The sequence below is a fragment of the Phacochoerus africanus genome, chromosome 1 (assembly GCF_016906955.1).
Source record: "Phacochoerus africanus isolate WHEZ1 chromosome 1, ROS_Pafr_v1, whole genome shotgun sequence".
Classification (NCBI taxonomy): domain Eukaryota; kingdom Metazoa; phylum Chordata; class Mammalia; order Artiodactyla; family Suidae; genus Phacochoerus; species Phacochoerus africanus.
Genome location: NC_062544.1, coordinates 87,372,960 through 87,399,779, shown reverse-complemented (window position 1 = coordinate 87,399,779; position 26,820 = coordinate 87,372,960). Strand labels below are relative to the sequence as shown.

The 26,820-nt window shown below is 38.6% G+C and overlaps 2 protein-coding genes across 2 annotated transcripts in view; one reads left to right on the top strand and one right to left on the bottom strand.

Annotated features, from left to right (window-relative positions):
• Positions 1-1,887: 1,887 nt before the first annotated feature.
• On the top strand, positions 1,888-24,491 carry PP2D1 (protein phosphatase 2C like domain containing 1). Its single transcript, XM_047799688.1, has 4 exons — positions 1,888-1,906; positions 2,574-2,712; positions 6,560-7,626; positions 23,674-24,491. Exons 1-4 carry the CDS (start codon positions 1,888-1,890, stop codon positions 24,489-24,491), a joined length of 2,043 nt encoding a protein of 680 aa, XP_047655644.1.
• Positions 24,492-24,691: 200 nt separating this feature from the next.
• The window catches only part of RAB5A (RAB5A, member RAS oncogene family), a 34,087-nt gene continuing 31,958 nt past the window's right edge, over positions 24,692-26,820 (bottom strand). The window contains exon 6 of the mRNA XM_047769066.1: positions 24,692-26,130. Within this exon, the coding sequence (XP_047625022.1) occupies positions 26,015-26,130 (116 nt within the window). The 3' untranslated portion in view covers positions 24,692-26,014. The remainder of the gene's footprint in view (positions 26,131-26,820) is intronic.

Here is a 26,820-nt window from a genome sequence, read left to right as displayed (position 1 = left end):
CTTCCATGTGTTAAGGGTGCAGCCCTAAAAAAAAAAAAAAAAAGAAAGAAGGAAAGGAATAGGTTGATAGGTAATTACCTAAAAAATCATTACCACATACCAGTAAATGGTGGGAAACATTTACAGAATAATATGAATAACATTACAACATTATAATTATGTTAACAGTTTATTTTTTTAAAATACAGAAAACAAGACTTAATGGAGTCTACAAGTATAGTTCTATATGAAAATTCATCAAGCTGTACATTTAAAATTTCTGCAACTGACTGTAATCAAATTAAACCTAAGTTTCAAAATACGTTGTGTCTATGTTTTCACGTATGAAACTACATAGTAATGGGTCTGGAACAATTCACACCCAATTGTTGGCAGTAGTAACTCTGGGAAAAAGGAGATCTCTGCTTTTCTACTACATGCTTCCAAATTGTTTGAATATTTTAAAACTGAGAATACATTGATTGGTATCTAATAAATAAAAGGACATGTTTTTATTTATCAATAAAAGAAATAACATAAAATAACTCCTTAGTCGATAAATTTAACAGACAGCAAATAAGCTTCCAAAGAAAAGCTAGGGAGAAGCCACTTAGAGATAGATCCATTGTCTCTCTTGGGAAATATTTCAGGAATGTGTTCTCTATTTTTGCCTCTCTGGAAAGAGGTTGACATTAAGCTGCTTCTGTAAGGGGATTTTTTTCCTACAACCCTAATCAACAGCAAGCCTGAGGGCTGCATGTGGAGATAGGAACACCCAGCCACCTTTCGAGATGCCCGACCCTACCCTGGAAGCCGGATCGACAGGAGATTCAGGACTTGCTTGAAGGAGCCGCCCACCAACCTTCCTACTGTGACAAAGCACGGGGGTGAGGCCGCTGCTGGAAGTGAAAGAGCAGTACCTGCATAAATGGCATGGATTAAAAAGCAATCGAATTGCAAGCAATTTGAGTTAAAACCATCAAACACCATTTCTTAACCAGATTGGCAAAGGTTTGTTTAATGGCGCGGGGTGAGAGAAGCAATGGTGCCAGGTAAAGTGAGACAAGTTCACACAAGCCAAAGGAGGTAAAACTTGAAGGAGTTTATCCCAAGAACAAGGGCAAGCCAGTTACAAGCCTTAGGCCTTTTGGTTAGCTCTGGCTGCTCTACATAGAACACACTGAGAGGGTAGAGCAACTAGGCGTCCAGGGCAATCATTAGGGCAAAATATTTTTGTACCCTAAAGTGGTGTGATAGCAGTGGGGAGAAGACAAGTAGATGAGTAGAGGGATGCTGAAGAGAGATATCTGACAGTCCTTGGTGGCTGCATATGTCCTGAAACAGGGGCAGGTGATGATAGTGAGGGTGTCTGTATCAACACCAGATCAATTAGTAAAGCTGAAGCCCAGGAGTTGCAGGGCAAAGAACTCATTATTGAAATCTGAGCTTACATGGTCTGTGAAAGGACCTAGGCAATTGAACCTCTGGGAAGAGGAGCTGGAAGACCAGAGGAGTCTCCAACCAGTCTGACAAGCCAAGGAAAGTCATCAAAGTCAGACCACAGAGGGGATGCAGATGAAGCAGTCTGGAGGGAGCATTTGCTTTGGTAGGTCCAAAAGTAGGCACCTGCCATTGGATCTGGGGCTGCTGTTAGCAATGAAGAGGGAGCAAGGACAAGTTGGAACCTGCCAGACACCTCTGCATCTAAGGTCATCTCACTGAACCATGATGGCATTCGGATGAAGTGCACCCAAATTCGTTTCCTAGCCAATGTAACCTGGAACAACACAGGGAAAGCAATTCTGTAAAACATAGTTTCCAGCCTAACCAAGTTAATGGTGGGAATGATTCTGGAGGAAAGTAGTGAATTCCATTTTGGACACAATAACTTTGATTTGACTGGGATACATGCCCGTGGAGGTGTCCAGTAAGGAGTTGGCCTTGTCCAGTCTTCTTCAATATTCAAATGAGCTGCTCTAGTTCTAATACAGCCCGGGGTGAGAAAGTAGAATAAAGCTATGGGTTTAAACTTGGAACTAAAGATATTGGCCTCCAGAAACAAAAAGACAGTCCACAAAATATCTATAATGTTCATGCAATGACATGGGGCAGCAAGATTGAGGAGGCAGCTCCTACAGGGCAGATAGGAGGGAGTGTCCTGGAGAGATGGCCTGAGATAACTTACCCCTGAGTGGGAAAAAACTATATATTCATTGATAGACACTCCTCTCATTTTTCTTTCTTTTTTCTTTTTTGGCTGCTTCATGGAGTTCCTGGGCCAGGGATGGAATCCAGGCCAGAGTTCTGAACTATGCCACAGCTGCAGCAATGCCAGATCTTTAACCCACTGTGCCATGCTGGGGATTGAACCCTCATCCCTGCTTCTGCAGAGATACTGTCAATCCTGTTTTCCACAGTGGGAACTCCACTCCTCTCAATTTTTTAATTCTATTATGCAGGCCCAAGACAATATATTCAATGAATGATCCTTCTTTCAGAAATTTCAAAGACAAGTTTGTTACTGGGCACAATTTGTGGCCTTATTGCTTCACAGTTCTTCAGAATCATAGTGTGAGTTCTGACTGGGGTTCCAGGTGATGGAGCAAACATTCCATACAGAGAGGTCCACCACCAAGTCAGGGGACCTGCCACTGCCCTCACCACCATCACCATCACCTCCACACCTGCCATTGCCATCACCACACAAGGTGGAGGAGCAGAGACTGGGGAAAGGTGGAAAGGAGAGGGCAAAGGAACATGGAAGCAAACAGTGCTTTCAGGTAACTTTTTCCTCATTTGTATTGGATAACAAACATAGTCAATAAACAACTGTATCTGTAGTTTTCTTTTTCCTCCACTTTCTCAGTCATCGAATGAAATCTTGGCTTCTGGTTAGACCATGTACATGATGAATTCCTCTGACTACCTTATACAAAAAGGGCTTTTATCCTTTCTATACTCTTAGTCTACCCTATTTTTCGTGATAGTACGTGTCCGTATCTGGTATTATAGGCTTATATGTCTTTCATATCAGAATATAAGCTTCCTCACAGACAATGCCTTTGTTCACTTTTCTATCCCAAGCAAATAAAACAGTACTTGGGAAACTGCAGACACCCAAGTGTTTGTTCAAAGAATGAATGAATGAACAAAAGAACCTATGAAGACTCATTACATTCGAAGAATGACTTCATGTGAGAAAGAGTTGTTGTATGGCTAGCCCCAATACACAGAAAAATAAAGTTCTGATGTAACTTCATGTTTACTTGGTGACTCTAGGTCAAACTCAAGTACTAGTGTGCCTTATATACTGTCCCAGTAGTTCAACAAGCCTCAGGAAAACTCATCATTTACATAAATATTACCCAATCATCACAATTAATTATCAAAACACTGTAAATCAATTATACTTAAATAAAACTTTAAAAAGTGAAAAAAAAAATTTGCTACAGTGTTCCCGCTTTGCACAGTGGGTTAAAAATCCGACTGTAGTGGCTAAGGTCGCTGTGGAAGCACAGGTTTGATCCCTAGCTGGGCACAGTTGGCTAAAGAATCTGGCATTCTGGCAGCTATGGGGTAGGTCTGTAGGTCAAAGCTGCAGAACAGATTCAATCCCTGGCCTGGGAACCAGGGAATGGGTGTGGCCATAAAAAAAAAAAATTGGCCACATATTTTGGTCATTTTGGTCACAAGAGCTGCCCTACTTCTCTGTATGCCTGTCCACCTCCTTGGCTGGCTCTCCTTCCTTCTGCCTGCTAGTGGGTCATTCCCTTGTATTTGCCTTGGAGCCCTTGCTGCTGTCTCTCAACTGAGCATTCTTCTGGACAGCTTCTCAGGTGACATGATGACATTCCTATTTTGATGAAGAGTTGGGTCCCTGGTTGGGCCCTCTCCCGGGGCTCTGTCCTGGCTCCATCTGACCTGTCTGCTTCCTTGTACAAACTCATGGATGGCTCTTCTAACTCCTCCCCCTGAAGCTCCAAGGGCAAGAACCAAACTTATGGGTCCATGCAGCTTCAACCTGGGCACAGTACCTGGTATGCTGTAGGTACTGATGAAATGAATATATGCTGACTAAATAGTGAAGTATTTATGAGTTAAGTATTAAGACTGATATAATTTGGGCATTTGCTTTAAAATATTCCAGGAAAAAAATGAATAAAATGATGGAGTTCCCTTGTGGCACAGCAGGTTAAGGACCCATTTTGCCACAGCAGCTCAGGTCACTGACGTGGCATGGGTTCAGTCTCTCTGGCCTGGAAACTTCCACATGTCATGAGTGCAGCACCCCCCACACACGCCAAATGAATAACATGAAATAAAATGGTAGAGGACATAGATAAAATGAGAGTGAAAAAATGTTGATAATTGGTGAAGTTAGTTATGGGGCTCATTACATGCATCCGATTTTGTGTGATTTTTAAGTTTTTCATTTGAAAAAAAGAAACAAAAATTGGTTGGTGAGGCAAAGCCAGGAAGGCTTGCTAATATGCTAATAGTGCTAAAAGCATTTATGAAGTGGAAATTTGGTGATGAAATTTTGCCTTAGGGATAAATTGCCATATCCAATAAATTGGGCACAGCAGGGAATAAAGTTCAAATAGGAAAGCATCACACTAAGTGCACCCACATCAAGCGCTATTTATATATGAGTTGACTTTTTTTTGTTTGTTTGTTTTTGTTTTTTTTTGTCTTTCATCTTTTGTTGTTGTTGTTGTTGTTGTTGTTGTTGTTGCTATTTCTTGGGCCGCTCCCGCAGCATATGGAGGTTCCCAGGCTAGGGGTTGAATCGGAGCTGTAGCCACTGGCCTACGCCAGAGCCACAGCAACGCGGGATCCGAGCCGCGTCTGCAGCCTACACCACAGCTCACGGCAATGCCAGATCGTTAACCCACTGAGCAAGGGCAGGGACCGAACCCGCAACCTCATGGTTCCTAGTTAGATTCGTTAACCACTGCGCCACGACGGGAACTCCTATATGAGTTGACTTGAAGTTAGCTAGTTTTATTATTACATTTTTTATTTTTTGGCTGTACTTGAGGCATGAGGAAGTTCCTGGGCAGGCAGAGATGAAACCTGAGCTGCAATTGTGACCTATGCCACAGCTGTGGCAATACCAGATCCTTAACCGGCTGTGCCACAGGGGAACTTACAAAGTTACCTAGTTTTAAAAATGTCACATTTCGTAACATTTTTCTTTTTCTTTTTAGGGCCGTACCCATGGCATATGGAAGTTCCCAGGCTAGGTGTCGAATCAGAGCTGCAGCTGCCAACATATGCCACAGCCACAGCAACAAAGGATCCAAGCCGTGTCTGCGACCTACACCACGCAGTTCACGGCAATGCCAGATCCTTAACCCACTGAGTAGGGCCAGGGATTGATCCTGCATTCTCCTGGATACTAGTCAGGTTTGTTACCTCTAATCCTCAACAAGAACTCCCACGAACATTTTTTTTTTTTAAATTATAATTGATTTACACTGTTCTGTCAATTTCTCTTGTACAGCAAAGTGACCCAGCCATACATATATATACATTCTTTTTCTCATGTTACCTTCCATCATGTTTCATCACACGTGATTAGATGAAGTTCCCTGTGCTATACAGCACGACTTCATTGTTATCACATTTCATAAACATTTAAATCTACTAATGTTGATTTTTAAGGTTTAAAAATATTTTCTAACTAAATTTTTTTTCAGCCCTCACTTTTTTCTTTCTCTCTCTCTCTCTCTCTCTCTCTCTCTCTCTCTCTCTCTCTCTCTCTCGCTCTCTTTTTTTTTTTTTTGGTCATGCCCAAAGCATGCAAAAGTTCCTGGGCCAGGGATTGGACCTGCACCACAGCAGTGACAACACCAGATCCTTAATGCACTGAGCCATGAGGGAACTCCTTTCAGTTTTCTATTATTGCCATAGGCCCTTGCAAAGATCTCCTGCCCTAGGAATTGCCCATAAAATGGAAAAAAAAAAAATGGCCCCATGTGCTGAGTACTATTGTAGATGATTCTGATGGGGGGAGTGTAAAAATATCTGCTTTCTGGAAATGTATCATCCAGCTCCACATCTTTTCTTTCCTTTCCTCAGGCCAAACCTCTTTCCCATTGTAGTCCTAAAAAATTCTGTCCTTGCTATCAGTTCTTTTCATTTTCCTGCATGGTTTTGTCATGTTCTGTTCATTGCCTTGAGAACTCTTTAATTAGGAGAAAAGTGTTTTAAGCAAGACAAAGTCAAATACGAAAACAAATTATGCTCATATTGAAATCATATTCCTAGGTCTCAAGCATACATCTTCACATGCCTAGATAAAACAATGTGCTTAGTGTATTTGTTCTTAGATATCTAGCTGACTTTCTGGAGATTTTGCCTAAATTCATTCTGGCATACACAAGCCAAATACCAATTCATTGAGTGTTTACTGTGTGACTTTTAGGGGAATGACAGAAAGAGGAATCAGAATATTCAATTCTAGGCCAATATACAATGTAAAGGAGCTAAAGCAAATTGCAAACATAAGGGCTTGCTTGAAGAGATTTTCACTGCCTTATTCCTGGCGCATAAAGATCTTTCATCTTGTTTGCAGAGTGTTTTGGAAATCAAGGCAATTGTATTCGAGAAAACCAACATATGATTTAGACTATGAAGTCCCCCTCACATTGAGAAGAAGGCCTTTTAAAAGAAAGAGGAAGAGACCATCAAAAGACTTTGAAAAACATGACGAGCAAGTCTATAATGAGATGATCACACTTCCCTGTTCTATATGCAAGCATGAAATTGACCTACCTAGAATTTTCCCCCATAAAAAGCAGCATGTAGCTCTGGCCACACTGGGCTTTCAACAAACGAGTGGAAAGAAACCAGCACTCTCAGTGATTGCTTTTCAGAGACAGTTCATAATTGCTAAACTATTGTCATCTTTTGGGATCACCGAAAAAATCTTACAGAGCATTAATAATGCTTTTGAGCTACTTTGGAAGAAACAAATACCGGCATACTATAAGATTATTGACAACATTCACAAGAGTTCCATATATCCTCAAAAAATCTGCCACATATTAATTAGAGGAGCAGCCATTTGTGAAGACAGGAATTGCACGTGGAAAGCTGACATGAATGATAAATTCACTGTTGTGAATAATTTTGGTAATAAACCCAATGTATGTTTTTTTGGTTTGTTTGATGGACATCACGGTGCCTCAGCCGCAGACTTGACATCAATGGAATTCCCAATTTTACTTCTCCATCAACTTTCCAGACTTGATCCTTCTTACCAAATGACCCCTGAAGAGCAAAAGGTAATCAATTCCTTTCACACAGTGTTTAGGGAAGAATACACAGCTATAGAAGATTTCTTCTCCTCCATGAAGAAAAACACAAAAGCATTGAAAAGTGAGTATGAGAACACACACAAAGCCTTTGCAAAAGCATTTTGGAGAATGGACAGGCTTTTACGTCTTGGGAGGAAAGAAGTGTCTAGGGTTCGATGGAGTGGCTGTTCTGCAATTACTTGTGTATTAGAAGGCAACATTAAAAATCCTGATGCTAAGAAGACCTGGAGAAGAATCAATGACCCTAATGCTCTGGCAGACAGTTTCCCTTTCCAGAGGATGCCACAAATAATTTCTGGAGTACTACATATTGCAAACGCTGGTATGTATGTTGAATCATACCAGGTTACCCTTAACATGTGTTATTCCTGGCAGCAAAGCCTCTCATGCTTCCAGAATTATCTAGTGGCTTATTATTATTATTATTATTATTATTATTATTTTGTCTTTTTGCCTTTTCTCAGGCCGCTTCCTGTGGCATGTGGAGGTTCCCAGGCTAGGGGTCTAATCGGAGCTGTAGCCACCGGCCTATTCCAGAGCCACAGCAACGCAGGATCCGAACCACGTCTGCCACCTACACCACAGCTCACAGCAACAACGGATCCTTAACCCACAGAGCAAGGCCAGGGATCGAACCCCAAACTCATGGTTCCTAATCGGATTCGTTAACCACTGCATTACAATGGGAACTCCCTAGTGGCCTATTATTTAGTGACTTATTAATGCCTAGAAATTTCATTGACCAATTTAAACAACAATCAATAACCATAGGTTAAATGCAGATTGCAGGCACAAAATCTGTTGTAATTATTTTTCAAGGAGGCACATATGTGGAATAATGTGACCAAAACATGAAGTTTTCTAAATGGGATCACGATACAGCTGTTGATTAAGGCAAAGCAAATATGTTACATTTACTTAGATCTGAATGGAGCCAAAATATTTTCCACACTTCCCTTTTTGGGGAGAATGTAAAGTTCTTTGAGTGTTGTCTGTATAGTTGCTCAAACGTGTCAGTTATTCTAGTATCTAACACATTTGCAATAGGTCACTCACTCTTGTGCTCAGTGGCCAAGTCACATCAGTTTCATCTTGTAGAAAACCATAGTACATGCATCAATTTTGTAGGCCTGTATTTGCTTCTCCAAAAAAAAAAAAAGACTGGATTCTTTGTATTTCAAGAGGCAATTCTTTTGATCCTCAGTGCTAAAATTCTGGCTAAGAAGCTTGCCAACATGGAAATCCCAGAGGTAAAACAGTTCTAGCCGAGTTAACCTGAGTTCCATGCTGAGTTTCATGAGATACTTAACTAGGGTTCTCCACCCCCCCTTTCATAGCTGGATTTATTATTAATGACAGTGTCCATTTATTGAACACTGAATACAGAGTAATTTCTCACGTAGTCTTACAAGAACCATAATATCTAAATATACTTAAGTATTGTTTTTTAAAATACATATTTGACATGTAGCATTGTGTATGTTTAAGACATACATGTTAATTTGATACATTTCTATATTGTGACAGGATTGTTATTGTGATGATGAGCACTTTTATCACATTACATAATTATCATTTCATTTTTAAAAATTTAATTGGAATATAGTTGATTTACAATGTTGCGTTAATGTCAGGTATAAAGCAAAGAGAATCAGTTGTACATATGCATATATCCATTCCTTTTCAGATTCTTTTCCCATGTAGCTTATTACAGACTATTGAGTAGATTTCTCTGTGCTATCCTTGTTACTTACCTACTTTAAGTATAGTAGTAGTGTGTATAAATTAATCCCAACCTCCTAATTTATCCCTCCCCCGCATCATTTCTTTTCAGTGTTTGAAAAAAATTATGTTCTAGTCTCTTACAAGTTTGAAGATTAAAATATATATGTTCTCTATATACCATGCCTTAGATCTCTAGGACTTATTCACTACTCATTGAAAGTTTGGACCCTTAAACAACTTCATTTTCAAATAGACATACATTTAATGATTCCTTTACAAATTGCTTTCTTTTAATTTCTTTTTATTGCTTAATTTCCCTGGCTAAATTTTCTAGTGTAAGATTCAATGTAAGTGTTAAGAGCAGACATCCTTGTCTTGTTCCTGATCCTAGGGGGAAAGCGTCCAGTCTTTCACCATGAAATATGACTTTAGCTTTGAGTTTTTGGTAAATTGAGGAAGTTCCTTTCTATTTCTAGTTTGCTTCATGTTTATGTCATGAAAGGGCGTTATTTTGTCAAATATGATTTCTGTATCTATTGAGATGATCATGTTGACTTTTCCCTTTCTTTTATTGATATAGTGTATTACATAGTCTGATATTCACATGTTAAATCAATTCTGCTGCCCTGGGATAAATCTTGGTTAGGCTGTAGTCCTTTTCTGTATTGCTGGATTTCATTTTGCAGTATTTTATTGAGGATTTTTTGCATCTATACTCAAAAGTGATATTAGCCCGTGGTTTTCTTTTCTTGTGAAATCTTTATCTGGTTTTGATATCAAGGAAATATTGGCTTAATAGAATGAGTTAGGAAGCATTTCACTCTCTTCTATTTTTTTGTAAGAATATATGAAGAATTGGTATTAATTCACCCAAAAATATTAGGTAGGATTTACCAGCAAAACCATCTGTGCCTGAGCTTTTCTCATGGTAAGTTTTGTGGTAAATTTTTAGATTGAGTCAAACTTCTTAATAGTTATAAGTCTATTCAGATTTTCTTTCTTAAAATTTTTTTTTAAATTGAAGTACAGTTGATTTGCAGCAAAGGAACTCAGTTATACGTGTGTGTATTTGTGTGCGTGCGTGCATGCGTGTGTGTGTGTGTGTGTGTGTGTATACACATCCTTTTTCATATTCTTTTCCATTATGGTCTATCCCAGGAGATTGTGCAGAGTCCCCTGTGCTATACAATAGGATCTTGTTGTTTATCCATTCTAAATGTAATAGTTTACATCTACTAACCCCAAACTCCCTGTCCATCCCACTCCCTTCCCCCTCCCCTTTGGCAACCACAAGTCCATTCTCTACGCCTGTGATCCTGTTTCTGTTTTGTAGATAAGTTCATTTGTGCCATATTTTAGATTTCACATAAGTTATATCATATGCTATTTGTCTTTCTCTTGCTGACTTACTTCACTTAGTATAATAATCGCTAATTCCATCCATGTTGCTGCAAATGGCCTTCTTTCTTTTTTATGGCTGAGTAGTATTGCATTGTATATATATACCACATCTTCTTATACATTCATCTATTGATGGACCTTTAGGATGTTTCCATGTTGTGGCTATTATGAACAGTGCTGCTTTGAACATAGGGGTCATATATCTTTTTGAATTATAATTTTGTTTGGATATATGCACAGGAGTGGGATTGCTAGACCATGTGGTAATTCTATTTTTAGTTTTCTTTCTTTTTTTTTTGTCTTTTTGCCATTTCTTGGGCCACTCCCTCGGCTTATGGGGGTTCCCAGGCTAGGGGTCGAATTGGAGCTGCAGTTGCTGGCCTACACCACAGCTCACACAATGCCAGATCCTTAACCCACTGAGCGAGGCCAGGGATTGAACTTGCATCCTCATGGTTACTAGTCAGGCTCACTACTGCTGATTTCACAATAGGAACTCCAACCTCATTGTAGTTTTGATTTGCATTTTTCTAATATTTAGTGATGTTGAGCATCTTTTCATGTGCCTACTGACCATTCATATGTCTTCTGTGGAGAAATGTCTATTTAGGTCTTCTGTCCATTTTTTGATTGTTTTTTTTTTTATTGTTGTTGAGTTGTATGAGTTGTTTGTATATTTCAGAGATTAAGCCCTTGTCAGTTGCATCATTTGCAAATATTATCTCCCATTCCATAAGTTGTCTTTTTTTTATGATTTCCTTTGCTGTGCAAAAGCTTATAATGTTGATTAGGTCCTATTTGTTATTTTTGTTTTTATGTCTATCACCTTGGGAGACTAAACTAAGAAAACATTGGTAGGATTTCTTTCTTTCTTTCTTTCTTTCTTTTTTTTTTGTCTTTTTTAGGGCCGCACCCGCAGCATATGGAGGTTCCCAGGCTAGGGGTCTAATCGAAGCTACAGCTGCTGGCCTATACCACAGCAACGTGGGATACGAGCCTCGTCTGTGACCTACACCACTGGATCCTTAACCCACTGAGTGAGACCAGAGATCGAACCTGCAACATCATGGTTCCTAGTCGGATTCATTAACCGCTGAGCCACGACGGGAACTCTAACAATGGTAGGATTTCTATCAGAGCATGTTTGGCCTATGTTCTGTTCTAGGAGTTTTATGGTGTCTTGTCTTATGTTTAAACCTTTAAGCCATTTCGAGTTTATTTTTATGCATGGTGTAAGAGTGTTCTAGTTTCACTGATTTATATGCAGCTGTCCAACTTTCCTAGCACCACTTGCTGAAGAGACTCTTTTTTCCATTTTATATTCCTTCCTCCTTTGTCAAAGATTAATTGACTGTAGGTATGTATGTTTATTTCTGGGGTCTCTACCTTGTTACACTGATCTATATGTCTGTTTTTGTGCCAGTACCATACTGTTATGATTGCTGTAGCTTTGTAGTATTGTCCGATGTGTGGGAGCGTTATCCCTCCTGCCTTGTTTCCCTCCCCTCTATCCCCATCCCCCATCACAGGATTGCTTTAGAAATTCTGGGGTTTTTTGTTACCATATTCATTTTTGGATTATTTGTTCTAGGTCTGCGACAAATGTCATGGGTAATTTAATAGAGATCACATTAAATCTGTGGATTGCTTTTGAGTAGTATTGCTATTAATTCTTCTAATGCAAGGCATGGGATATCTTTCTACTTCTTTGAATCCTTTTTAATTTCCTTTGTTACTTTTTTTTTTTCTACACCCACAGCATATGGAAGTTCTCCCATGTCATGGATTGAATCTGAACCACAGCTGTGCCCTACACCACAGCTGTGCCAATGCCAGATCCTTAACCCACTGAGCCAGGCTGGGGATGGAACCCGCACCTTGGCAGTGACCCAGGCCACCACAGAGACAAGGCTGGATCCTTAACCTACTGTGCCATGATGGGAACTCCTATTAATGTTTTATAGTTCTCAGCATACAAGTTTTTCAGCTCCTTGGTTTATTCTGATGTATTTAATTTTTCTGAGTGCAATTTTAAGTTACTTTTTTAAAGGTATTGTTTGACTATGCTTAGTTTTCAAATATTTGTGAATTTCCCAAGTACTCCTTTATTGCTGATTTCTGATTTCATTTCATTTTTGTCAGAGAACATGTTTTGTGTAATTCTAATACTTTAAAAATTTTCAAAGCTTGTTTAGTGACCTAATATATGGACTATCCAAGAGAATGCTTCATGTGCACTCAAGAAGAAAGTGTATTATGTTGTGTAGGTGAAATATTTTTTAGATTTCTAGTTGTTTTACGTTATTTAATTTTCTATTTACTTATTGATGTTCTGCCTAGCTGTTCTTCCATTATTGGTAATGAGGTTTGGATATCTAACTGTGATTGTTGAATTGTCTATTTCTATCTATCTTCAAGTCTGTCAGTTTTTACTTTGTGTATTTTGAGACTTTGTTCTTAGGTGCATGTAAACTTATAATTACTATGTCTTCCTGCTTGATTGACTCATTTACTGTTATAAAGTGTTCTTCTTGATCTATAGTATCAGTTTTTGTCTTGCAGTCTAATATCAATACAGCTTTTCCAGTTCTCTCTTGCTTACTCTTTTCATGAAATAGCCTCCCCCCTTTTACTCTCAATTTATTTGTGTTTTTTTGTTGTTTGTTTTTTGACTTTTTGCCTTTTCTAGGGCTGCTCCCATGGCATATGGAGGTTTCCAGGCTAGGAGTTGAATCGGAGCTGTAGTTGCCAGCCTACAGCACAGCCACAGCAACGCGGGATCCAAGCTGCGTCTGTGACCTACACCACAGCTCACGGCAATGCTGGATCCTTAACCCGCTGAGCAAGGCCAGGGATCGAACCCGAAACCTCATGGTTCCCAGTCGGATTCGTTAACCACTGTGCCACGATGGGAACTCCATCAATTTATTTGTCTTTGAATCAAGGGTCTTCTTAGTATATAGCTGGATTTTTTTTTTTTTTTTTTTGCTTTTTAGGCTGCACTCGTGACATATGGAGTTTCCCAGGCTAGGGGTCTAATTGGAGCTACAGCTGCCAGCCTACACCACAGCCACAGCAACGTCAGATCTGAGCCGCATTTGCAACCTACACCACAGCTCACGGCAATGCCAGATCCTTAACCCACTGAATGAGGCCAGGGATCAAACCCTAAACCTCATGGATGCTAATCAGATTCATTAACTGCTGAGCCATGGCAAGAGCTCCCATAGCTGGATCTTGTTTGTATTAGTTTCTCATGGTAGCTGTTACAAATTTACTATAAACTTGGTGGCTTCAACAACAGAAATTTGTAGTTCCCACTGTGGCCCAATGGGTCATCAGCATCTCTGCAGTGCCAAGATGCAGGTTTGATCCCCATCCTGGTATGATGGGTTAAAGATTCAGCATTACTGCAGCTGCAACATAGTTTGCAACTGCCCCTCAGATCTGATCCCTGGCCTGGGAACTCCATATGCCAAGGGGCAGCCAAAAAAACCAACCAAGCAAATAAATAACCCCTTCTCTCCCAAAAAACCCAACAAACAAAACCCTCAGAAATTTATATTCTCACAGTTCAAGAAATTCTAAATCAGCATATCATGGCAATGCTCCCTCCAAAGAATGTGGGAAAGAATTCATTCCTTGCTTCTAGCTTCTGCTGGCTTCCAGTATTCCTTGGGTTGTAGCCACATCATTCCAATCTCAAATGTGCCTCCATGGGCACATTTCCTTCTTCTGTATCTGTAGCCAAATCTCCCTCTTGTGATTGCATTTAGAATCCCACCCCCCACAAGAATCTAGTGTAAGCATCTCAGGATCATTAGTCACATCTTCAAAGTCTTTGCCTTATAAAGTAACATTTATAGGCTCCAGTCATTAGGTTCTGATATCTGTGGGGACTTTATTCAGCCTGCTACCATGTTTGTTTATTTTTCTATTCTGCCAATATTTGCCTTTTGATTCAAGTATTTAATTCATTTATATTTAACGTACAGGATAGGGTATATATATCAGATAGTTTGTTGTTTGCTTTCTATATGTTTTACATCTGTTTTTCTATTCCTTCAATACTGCTTTCTTTTGATAGATATTTTCTAGTACACCGTTTTAATTCCTGTGTTTCTCTTAGTGTAGATTTAAAAACTTTTTCTTAGTGGCTGTCCTGAGGATTTAATATCGTAAAAACAATTTGGCTTGCATTAACGCCAACTTAATTTTAAAAGCTGTATATAATATCTTTGCTCAAATATAGCTCTATTTCCTCCACCCTCCTTTGTACTTTATGTTTATATAATTACACCTTTACATATTACAAGCCTATAAAAATTTTTAATTTTTTTTGTCTTTTTAGGGCATATGGAATTTTCCGGGCTAGGGGTTGAATCAGAGCTACAGCTGCTGGCCCATGCCACAGCCATACCAACTCCAGATCCAAGCCATATCTGTGACATACACCACAGTTCATGGTAATACCGGATAACCCAGTGAGTGAGGCTGGGGATTGAACCTGCATCCTCATGGATGCTAGTCAGATTCGTTTCCACTGAGCCATAATGGGAACTCCTATAATTATTGTTTTATTCAGCTTTAAGACAGAAAAAGAAAAGCTTTAAAAATAAAAATTCTTTATTTTTTTGTATTTACCTATATACAGTTGACCCTTGAACAACATGGGTTTGGACTGTGTGTGTCCACTTATATGTGAAATGTTTTCAATAGTAAATACAGTATTATACAATCTATGGTTGATTGACTCTGTGAATGCAGAACTGCAGATATGGAGGGCTGGCTGTGGGACTTGAGTATCCAAGGATTTTGGCATCTGTGGTGCGTCTGAGAACCAATGCCCCCCAGATATTATGCAACTGTATTTAACTTTTTTCTGTGTGGATTCGAGTTACAGCTTAGTGTTTTCATTTTAGCTTGAATGACTCCCTTTAGCATTTCTTGTATGGCAAGTCCGCTAGTGATAAATTCCCTCAGCCATTGTTTATTTGGAAATGTCTTAATTTCCTTTTTTTTTTTTTTTTTTTTTTTTTTTTTGCTATTTCTTTGGGCCGCTCCCGCGGCATATGGAGGTTCCCAGGCTAGGGGTTGAATCGGAGCTGTAGCCACTGGCCTACGCCAGAGCCACAGCAACGCGGGATCCGAGCCGCGTCTGCAACCTACACCACAGCTCACGGCAACGCCGGATCGTTAACCCACTGAGCAAGGGCAGGGACCGAACCCACAACCTCATGGTTCCTAGTCGGATTCGTTAACCACTGCGCCACGACAGGAACTTCTGGAAATGTCTTAATTTCTTAATTTTTAAAAGGACAGTCTTGCATTTGAATGTCATCCTGCTGCCATGTAGCCTCCATGGTTTCTTTCTTTCTCTTTTTTAGGGCCACACCTGCAGCATATGGAAGTTCCTGGGCTAGGGGTTGAATCTGAGATCTTCAGCTGCTGGCCTACATCAATCACATAGCCTCCATGGTTTCCGATGAGACATAACTGTCAGCTGTATATGATGAGTCACTTTTCTAATGCTAATTGCAATATTTCTTCTCTTTGTCTTTGGACAGTTTGACTATGATGTGTTTTAAGTACTGACCTCTATACTATTTGGAGTTTATTGTGCTTCTTGGATTTTTTTTTTTAATCAAATTTAGGAAATTTTTGGCTATTATTTCTTCAAATATTCTTTTTTCCCCACTACGCTCCTCTCCTTCCATTATCCATATGTTGGTATGCTTTTCCCTCAAGTCTCTGAAACTGTTCATTTTACTTCATTTTTTCTCTATTCCATTTATCAATGAAGTTTGCTAATTCTTCTGCCAATTCAAATCTGATGCTGAGCTCATTTCTAGTGAATTTTTTCATTTAAGACATTGTACATTTCAACTCCAGAATTGCAACTTGTTTCTTTGTTATAATTTCAATCTAATGATATTCTCTTTTTGGTGGATCATTGTTCTCATGCTTTCAATTTTCAGCCATATTTCCCTTTAATGTATTTAAAACTTTAAAACCATGTTTTGTACAGTTAGTCTAATGCCAAGATTTCCTTAGGGACAGTATCAATTGTCTTATATGTTTTCCTGCATATGGGCTACACTGTCATGTTTCATTGCCTTCTTATTTTTCTTCTTCTTTTTTTAATCTGAACATTTAAAATAATGTAGATACCCTCCTCTAGGGTTTGTGGTTGCTACTGTTTGTTTTGTAATTTTATGAACTAATTCTGTAAAGTATATTCTGTCATATGCAGACACAAAAATCTTTGCTTGATTGGTTATCTTAGTGTTCAGATAATGACTAGATGGAGATTTCCTTAAATATCTTGTACACAGTAGTCTTCCAGTCTCTGCTGAGGCACTGTGTTTGTTACGGCTTATCTTTTAAGAAATGATAGGCAGTTTATAACTCTGCCTATGCTTTTACTTCCTGCTTGGTCAATTCTCAAGATCAACTGTAGATGAGTAATTAGGACATTTTCAGGTCCTGGGTATGTATACAGCCTGTGCATGTGCATTGCTCTTCTATTGTCCCAGTAATATGTCTGAGCTTTTCAAAACTTTACAGATTCTCATCTCTCAGCTCTTTATTATACTTTTTTTTTTTTTTTTGGTCAGCCTCTTGTCAGCCCCCAAAGTTTTCACTGTCTCAGGCAACTGTGATTTTAAACAACTGCAGCTGTTTTTGGCAAACACACTGAAGATGAGTTATTTGTACAGAGTAAGCTCTGAATCAGGTCAAATGACAAGGCTTGAGAATGGAGCGTTTTTCAGGGAATTGCAAGGTGGTTTGAATAGCGGCAATTCTTTGGAGATAGATATTTTTAGGGAGGTCCAGAGCTATCCTTTCTCCTGTAGAGGCTGCTGGACTATTGCTAGCATCATTAGAAAGGTTTTTGTTTGTTTTGGTCATGCCCATGGCTTACAGAAATTCTCAGTCCAGGGACTGAACCTAAGCCACAGCAGTGACAATAGTGGATTCTTAACTGCTAAGCCACAAGGGAACTCCAAAAGCTTTCGTTTTTCATGGTTACTGCAGAGCTGAAGAGAAGTAGTTGGGAGGAGGTCAAGTTCCAAGGCCACGAACTATTCTGTTTTTACCTACTTTAAGTTGTTTGTCTTCAGTATGCTTCTCAGATTTTAGATTTTTGCTGGCCTTTGCCTATTGCCAGCAGTCTAGAAAAGTTGACCTTATTTTTTCTAGTGCTCTTTTTTTTTTTTTTTTGGCCTTTTTGCCATTTCTTGGGCCGCTCCCTCGGCATATGGAAGGTCCCAGGCTAGGGGTCCAATCAGAGCTGTAGCCACCGGCCAATGCCAGAGCCACAGCAATGCCAGATTCGAGCCACGTCTGCAACCTACACCACAGCTCACGGCAACGCCGGATCCTTAACCCCCTGAGTGAGGCCAGGGATCGAACCCACAACCTCATGGTTCCTAGTCAGATTCGTTAACCACTGAGCCATGATGGGAACTCCTCTCACTCTTTATACTGAGCAAATTTTCAGAGATCCTTACTCTGCAGTAATACAATCTTTTCTTGTATTGAATCTAATAATCACATCCAGTGTATTTTTCATCTTTATAAGTTTGATTTTAAAAAAATATCTTCCGGAGTTCCCATAGTAGCTCAGTGGTTAACGAATCCGACTAGGAACCATGAGGTTGCGGTTTGATCCCTGGCCTTGTTCAGTGGGTTAAGGATCTGGCATTGCCATGAGCTGTGGTGTAGGTTGCAAATGTGGCTTAGATCTGGTGTTGTTGTGGTTCTGGTGTAGGCTGGTGGCTACAGCTCTGACTCAACCCCTAGCCTGGGAACCTCCATATGCCATGGGAGCAGCCCTAGAAAAGGCAAAAAGGACAAAAAAAAAGTTAAATACAGACATGAAAGTTTTTTTTTTAATTATTTTTTATTTTTGTCTTTTCTAGGGCTGCTCCCATGGCATATGGAGGTTCCCGGGCTAGGGATCCAATTGGAGCTGTAGCCACCAGCCTACACCAGAGCTACAGCAATGCAGGATCCAAGCCGAGTCTGCCACCTACACCACAGCTCATGGCAACACCGGATCCTTAACCCACTGAGTGAGGCCAGGGATCGAACCCGCAACCTCATGGTTCCTAGTTGGATTCCTTAACCACTTCCCCACGATGGGAACTCCTGTATTTAACTTTTTGAACATATACAATGTAGTTATAACTTTGAAAGTTCTTGCCTACTAATTACAACATTTGTGTTGGTTCTGGGTTGGTTTAAATTGATTTTTCATTTTATTATGGGTATTAAATTCATTTCTCATTTTATTATGGGAAGTAAGTATTTCCCTACTTATATTCATGCTTGGTGTTCTAGTTTCTCAGGGCTGCCATAACAAATTATCACAAACTTGGCAGCTTAAAAAAAATAAAAATCCATTCTCTCACAGTCTGGATAGATGCTCAAAATCAAGGTGTAAAGCCACACTTCCTTTAAAGTCTCAAGGGGAGAATTCTTCCTTGCCTCTTTCAACTTCTAGTGACTTGGGGCACTATTTGGCCTGTGGCTGCCAAATACCCCTCCAATCTCTGCCTCTATCTTCACTGGCTTTCTACTCTTATCCCTGTGTGTTTCTTCTATGAGGATACTTCTTTGGTTTAGGACCAACCTGAATCACCCAGGATGATCTGATCCCAAGACCTTAATTTACTTACATTTGCAAAGGCCTTTTGTTCCAAATAAAATCATATTCACAGGTTATTTGGGGGGGACTTATCTGTTTGAGCTTTGGGATGTAGTTACTGAGAAGCAGGCTGATCCTTTCGGATTTTGCTTTTATACATTTGTTAGATAGATCCAGAGCAGTGCCCAATTTGTGCTAGTTACTTCCCACTAGTTACTGAGGCCCTTGCTAAGTACACTACCCAATGACCCATGAATTGTTTTTCCAGTCGGACTGGTGGGAACAGGCACTGATCCCAGTGTGAAATCTGGGAGAGTCAATCCAAGACTCATGTTACTGCTCCTTTGTAATACTTAAGTGTTTCAGTGTATCTACTATTTTCTAATCTTTATTTCCAGATCATATGTATTTGCTAATAATTCCTTTTAACAAGGTCCCAGACACTTTTGTTCCCTAGTGTCCGTTTTCTGTCCTGTGAGCTTACTCTAGATCCAGAGATCAAGCACGACTTTACCTACTTCTCAATTACATAATTGTTCCTCGAGCCCCCTTCCTTCTCTTCTCAAGGTTGCCAAGTGACTCTAATCCTCACAACTGTGAGGTAATAGTTACATTTTATTTTGTCCTTTTAGGGCTACACCAGCGGCACATGGGGGTTCCCAGGCTAGGGGTCTAATTGGAGCTACAGCTGCCGGCCTACACCAGAGCCAAAGCAACGCCAGATCCGAGCTGCGTCTGCCACCTATACCATAGTTCACAGCAACGCCGGATCCGCAACCCACTGAGCAAGGCCAGGGATCGAACCCGCAACCTCATGGTTCCTAGTTGAATTCGTTTCCACTGCGCCATGATGGGAACTCCAATAGTCACATTTTAATGCATGAGAAGATTGGGGCTCACCAAAATTTTATATAAGGTTATATCATTAGAGAGTGATAGAGCCAGGACTCATGTACTTTAGACTCGTCTCATTACTTCCTATGAATACCAGAAACTTCCTGTTTCTAAGGTGTCCCTTCATTATTATGTGTCTACGCTTTCCTCATTCACAACTGATGCTGTATTTGCAGATCTTTTTGTTGTGCTTTTCCTATTTAGGTGTGATTATTCTTAAAGATGTGACTATTTCTGCTCAGTAACAGTGTAGTTGCTTTTAAAATTATTTCCAGTCACATCCTTTCCACCTAAAACCTAATTCCAAAATCACCTTACCTTAAGCAGGAATATTTATACACAGATTCTTAAATAACACTGACCTTTTATAGACTTTCTTCCCCATCTCTCCTTTTTAGGGTATGTTGGTGGTGGTCTCACATATATTCAAATCTGATTCTTAGAATAAAACAAACAAATATTTGACAGATGGTTGAGACTGATGTGTGAAGTACTGTTAGACTCCAGGTGCAAAATGTTGAATGAGTTTCAAGCTCACACGTCTTACAACAAAGGGATCTTTTGAACATATAGCGAAAGCCAGATCCACATCAATAAGGCTCTCATGTACATCATCAGCAGGAAGTCATAAACCTGGCACCCATGCATACAATTTCACCCTCTTCTGTCAAAATTTGAGCCCTGAGGAAAAACTGGCTATGAGTTGTTTTCCTAACCTCATTTACAAGCATTTCTATCATGCTTCCATTTTAGGTATCCTTTTAGGGTTTAAATTTCCTTAGTTTGTTTATGCTCCTTTTCAATTGCTTCTTTTTCTTTCTCCAGTAACTATTTCCTCATTTCCCAAGTTCCAAGTTTCTGCTTCCTACTCCCCTCAAGTCTCTATTTCTTTGTAAGTATTTTCTTACAAGTTTTTAAAGTGGGTTTGAAGTAAGACGTTCATAGCTTCATCTCAATCTCTTTTGGATAGCCTCTCTTCACCTGCTTTCCCCCTTCATGTAACACAAAAGGAAAATAACCTTTATCAAATGTCTACTTATTAAATTACCTTCTTAAATCCTCACAATAACCTTGACAAAAAAATAACATTGCAGGTGGAAAACTGTTACTCAAGGAAATAAAGTGACTTAATGAGTCACACAGACAAAACAGATTACAAAGTGTGACAGGCTCCCAAGTCTTTCCTGTTCCCTGTGCTGCTGCTTCTAAACCAAGTCATTTTTTTTTTTTTTTTAAATCCCAGAGCACTCATGCATCCTAGAGATGTTTTTGGCTTAAAAATCATCTCAAAAGAAGTTCTTTTTAATTATTCCCATTTAATGTCCCTGAATGTGCTGTCCTTCAAATTCCATTTTTGTTCTGATAACATTTTCTGAAGAGCACTATTAAAAGCTGGTGTGTAGGAATTAGAATTTTTATTTATGCTCAGATTCATTAAAATGCTTGTGTAAGGGTCTTCATCACTCCTTATTCCCATTTCCTCCAAAATAATGTTTATAGGAACCTTTTTTTTTTTGGCCGCATTTGTGGCATGCAGAAGATCCCAGGCCATGGACTGAATCCATGCCACTGCGGTAACCAGAGCCACAGCAGTGACAACGCTAGATCCTTAACCTGCTGCACCACCAGGAAACTCCTTTTTGTGGTTTTAGTTAGCACTTACAACATGCATAAAAAAACTGAGCACATTTTCATTTGCATATTGGCATTTAGTAGTTATTCAGAAGGCAGGATGAATAAACTGAAAGTAATTATATAACTCAGTCAGGCAGTAAGTCATGGTAGGGCAAAAACTGTAGCTATTACCTAATGTCCCCATTTTCTAGAAAATTTATTGTGCTGAGCTCAAGGAATGTTTAGAATGATAAAATCAACTAAAAAGGCATTTCCTACTCTATAGCACAGCAATTAAAAGAAAAAGGCAACTAGTACTACAAAAGACTACCTTTACCAAATTCTCTGTAGAGGCAACTAAAATCAAAATATCAATTTACTACGCTTCCACTTTAACTACATAGTCATATTAAATTCTTTTCAAATCACAAAGAAGAGAAAGAATGCTTTTTCTTTCTTTTTTGCTGAATGAGCTCTGGCTTGCCACATGCAAATAAAACATTTAGGTAGTGATATTTTGAGCCAAATTTTGTCCCCCATGTTTTTAGATCTTTGGTTGCACTATTTATATGTGTAGGTACACACACAACGAAATTTTCTAATTTAGAAGAGGAACTGATCCTTGTGCTCTAATAGAACAATTCAGTTTACCCAGTTAGCATGTTCATTATTGGCCCATGCTACTTTGCTGGTACAACTATTTGCACCTCAGCAAAAGTCAAGAATTACTTTGCTCTTTTTCCTTCTGCAGAGTTTAAGTAGAATGATCAGCAGAAAAGTTAACAGAAGATATTAATAACTAAACCACAAAGAGGTCATGTTGTTTTGAGGACTATCATTTAGACAGGTATCAGTTTTCCAAAATATTCTCCATAAACATCATCTTTCAGTTCCATCCAATAGCTCAAATATTAACAATCCCCATTATGTAAATGAGCCAAGAGGCTCACTCTGACACAAACCTTTCATCAACTTAGGGTCTGTCCAACCTTAGCTTCTGAAACCTAAAGCCCTTTAACCTAAAATCTAGGGGATTAGAAATGAAGGGCTGCAGGAGTTCCCTCATGGCTCAGTGGTTAAGGATCTGGAATTGTCACTACTGTGGCTCAGGTTCAATTTCTGGCCTGGGAACTTTCAGATGGGTGCATGCGGCAAAAAAAAAAAAAAAAAAGCCTGAAGCAGTAAAACTGATTCCAGGTACACTGCCATGTTTAAAATCAGAATATTCTAATGTAAATTTTGCCTATGATTCCAGAAATTTTAATTCTCAAAGGTATTACTTTAAATATATAATTATGTTCCTAACAACTTGGGGAAAATCAACTTTTCCTAACAAACAATTTTAAGACTTTTTTGCTATACCAAAGAAAATTTTGGTAACACAACCACCCTTCAGTCTGTGCAGAGCACTATGTTTAGATTTCCTTATGATTTCAATGAAGCCTACATCACAAGTTCATCTGAATCATGAACAAAAACTATAATTAGCTATTTAAGATCCCAGTTTTCAATTCAATCGAAGGGTTTAATGCTGGCTAGCTATTATCCATTTAGTACATTAATAATACATATTTTTTTCTTCACAAGACTAAATGACTTAATTTCTTTTCAACACACATAACAAACCTATTAAGCAATGGTGTTTTTTAAATTTGACCAGTTCAAAAATTACCAAACTCCAGTCCTAAAAAAAAAAAATCAAAGTTTATATTTTTAGTTGGAAAGGCATTTATTAAAACATTTTAAAAATGTCTGCTCTATGGAATATATACTGGTTATAAAAAAAGTTCAACTCTGGACTATGAAAACATAACAACCAGAAGCTATTTCACAAAAAATTATTTTTCATTATCTAGTTTTAATTTAATCCTAAAACACTATGTGCTTAAAAATGATGAATAAACTACCCTTGATCTGAAATCTTAATTACTGTAAATCTTCTAGTAATGATATCAATATAACACATATTTTAAAAATATTTTTAAACGACCTGTTTATGCATTGAAACAAATTTATGAAGTTAACAGTATACTTTGATACAACTGGTTATAAATCTCTAGGATCAATCTTTAAAACTTTTAGGTAACGTGCAAGCAGTCTTATGCAGAAATGGGAAAGGCTTTTGTCTAACGAAAGAACATACTACACGAAACATAGATGAAAGAAGAAGAGTGCTTCAAAATGGAGCAATAATTAGTTCAAATGAACCATACGGGCTCCTAGAAGGGCAAGTAAAAACCACTCGAGGACTTGGATTTCATGGAAATCTCAAACTGAAAAAATTCATTATTCCAGCACCTCAAACTATTTCTGTCCCTATAGATGACTTATGTCAATTCCTTATCTTAGCTACCAATGGACTCTGGGAAGTTCTGGATACAAAGGAAGTAACTGCACTGACAATGACAGCTTTTCAAGCATATAAAGAAACAGAGAGCATTAACACAGGAAACAAACTCTCACCATCCAAAGGGGCTCTGCTTCTCCCAATTAATGAATCAAGCACATCTAAATCAGAAACTAACATCCACATAGTGTTTCAGGGCAAATCTGAATCTAAAGAAAGTGTATCAATTATGAATTCAAAAGAAAATTTGTCAGGTTCAAAGTATTCTAAACATTTCACTGGTAACCCTGAAAATATAAGAATATTTCCACCCAAAATGACTAATTGTGATGCTTGCAATGAAAAAGAAACTAAGGAACCAACCAGTGTAGATGATGTGCCAAAAGATTCAAGTGAAAAAGAAAAAGAATTATGTGCTAAGAGTTCCTATGAAGGTGCTGCTGAGTATATTAGCCGTGAACTTGTAAGTGCTGCTTTAGCGGCTGGCTCCAGAGATAACATTACAGTTATGGTAATACTTCTCAATGGAAGTGAATATCAGTTTCTGATATAAAAGTTGAAGCTCTGACTACCCACAGAACAAAAATATGAAGACAATTCTTCAGTGAAACGAATATTAGAATACATCAATCCAACACACATTATTTTTAAGAATGTACTAAAGAAAATATAAAAGGGGATTTAAGGTTACACAATACCATTTATAATGTCTGTTCACTGTTAAATGACAAAAAAGAGAGAAAAACCAGTACGTGCTTTTTATACCACTTTATTCCAACCTGAGCACCTCAATATAAAACTAAACACTGGTGAACTGTTTTCCTTACTAATTCTGAATTACTGTAAATGTACAAGTTCTGCTAGCAGTTCAACACTTAAATAGATTAAATCATCTCTGACACATGGTAGATTTCATATAATGAAAATACCTAAAACAATTAGTGCAATATACTGAATTGATCAAAATAAAAAGAATTTTGGAAAACAAGGCTGCAAGATTGTTACTATATTCAATACTTATGTTACAAATTACTGGTACATTGTTTGTTATGGTTCTAGCCAGGTAGGAACAACAGAAGCCCCTTCCTTTCAAAGAGGGAGAGAAGAAAAAAATTAGCTGTTTTAGTAACTGTACATTTTGTATACTTTTAAGCAACTCTTAAATATTACGGAAAAGTAATAAACATATATGGAGACTACAATGCGGTACCCTATTTACAGTACAGCTGAAGACTGAATTTAAAATAATCAGGTTTGAATGTACATAATTGTTAGTGCATTGACCATATTTATGTCCAAAGGGCAGAAAAGCCCTACTCCCAAACAAAACCTATGTAATGGCCAGCAGTGATTAAACAGAAATCACAGATTCCTGGTTTGTTTCATCTTTGTTGAAGAGCTCACATGTTACAAGGGAACACTATCCTTTAAGACTCATTTTATCAGTTTTCATATTCCTCAAATAAGACAGGGTTACATTTGCTTTTTTAAATACCCCATTAAAAAAAAAATGGAACTGGCTATAATTTAGATGCTACTAATGTTTTGTTTTTTTTTCCTGAAGACCTGGGACTGTTTTTTTTGTTGCTAATTTGTTACAATGTGGAATGTATACTTTAAATAAGGATAGTAAGAGAAATTATGGGTTGCTTGAATACAGCAGATAAGCACAAATATCTTTAGAATCTCCTTCTAAAGAAAGAATTTTTTTTTTTTTGAAAAGCCCAAATGATAAAGTTCCAAATCTTTTTCACAGAAGTGGTTGGTTAACTATGGGTTCAGAGTCACTTGTCTACATCCCTGGTGAAGAGAAATAAGTCCCCTAACCTTTCAAGAAAACAAGCATACACACAGCTCTCATTTCTCCCTTCCACTGCTGAAACATTAGTCAGAGGGTCACATGCATGTTATTAAAAATTAAGTTCAAAACACTTAAAATAATTCTGTATTAGAAACTTGACTCTATCGTAAGTCTCTTCTTTTTGGACGTCATACTGGGCTGGTTAAATGCTCCAATTCCACTGTTATTAACATTTAGGAAGCAGAAGAACATTCCAGTTAGTTTAAACTGGAGATTTAGTTACTACAACACTGACTCCTGGTTGGCTGCGTGGGTTCAGTAAGGTCTACTCCTCTTCCTCTGGTACAATTTATTCCTGGATTCTGTGGTTCATTCTTTGGCAACTTTTTAGCTGCAAGACAAATTATCCAAACACATACAATTAGAATATTCATGAGAGAATTACTTCATTTGCTTAGTTATAATCTTTCTTTCCAGCTAGGTCATCCCAAAATGTCATATAATCATGTGCCCATTGTTTTAAATGTTTACTGAGCATTTCTGAGACACCAAAACACTGATTGATCACTGTTGCCAGTTAGACAGAGTCAAAACCCGACTAGTGTTGCCAGCATGTTTACAATCAAGCTCAGCTCCTAACCATCAATGTGCTTTGGATAGTCACAAACTTTTGGAACAAGTCAGGATATAAACAAACACCATCACCCAGTAGAACTTGTCCTCTCCTCTGAAAACTATCACCCCAAATAATGACAGATCCTATCTCTTATTCTCTTCCTGGCTTATGGACTTTACCCTTCAAACATCTACCATGTTCCTATCTTGCAGCTGATTAGCTCTGCCTGATATAAATGGACTTGACCCTGAAGGCTCTACCTCAAAAAAACATTTCCCAATTTTGAGCCAGATAAGCATGGCTTGCCACATTTTGGACAAAGCCCCACAACCAGCAACTACGGCTTTAGCTTTTCTAAGTTCTATGGAGGTTTTTTTTTGGGGGGGGTCTTTTTGCCTTTTCTAGGGCCGCTCCTGCAGCATATGGAGGTTCCAAGGCTAGGGGTCCAATCGGAGCTGTAGCTGC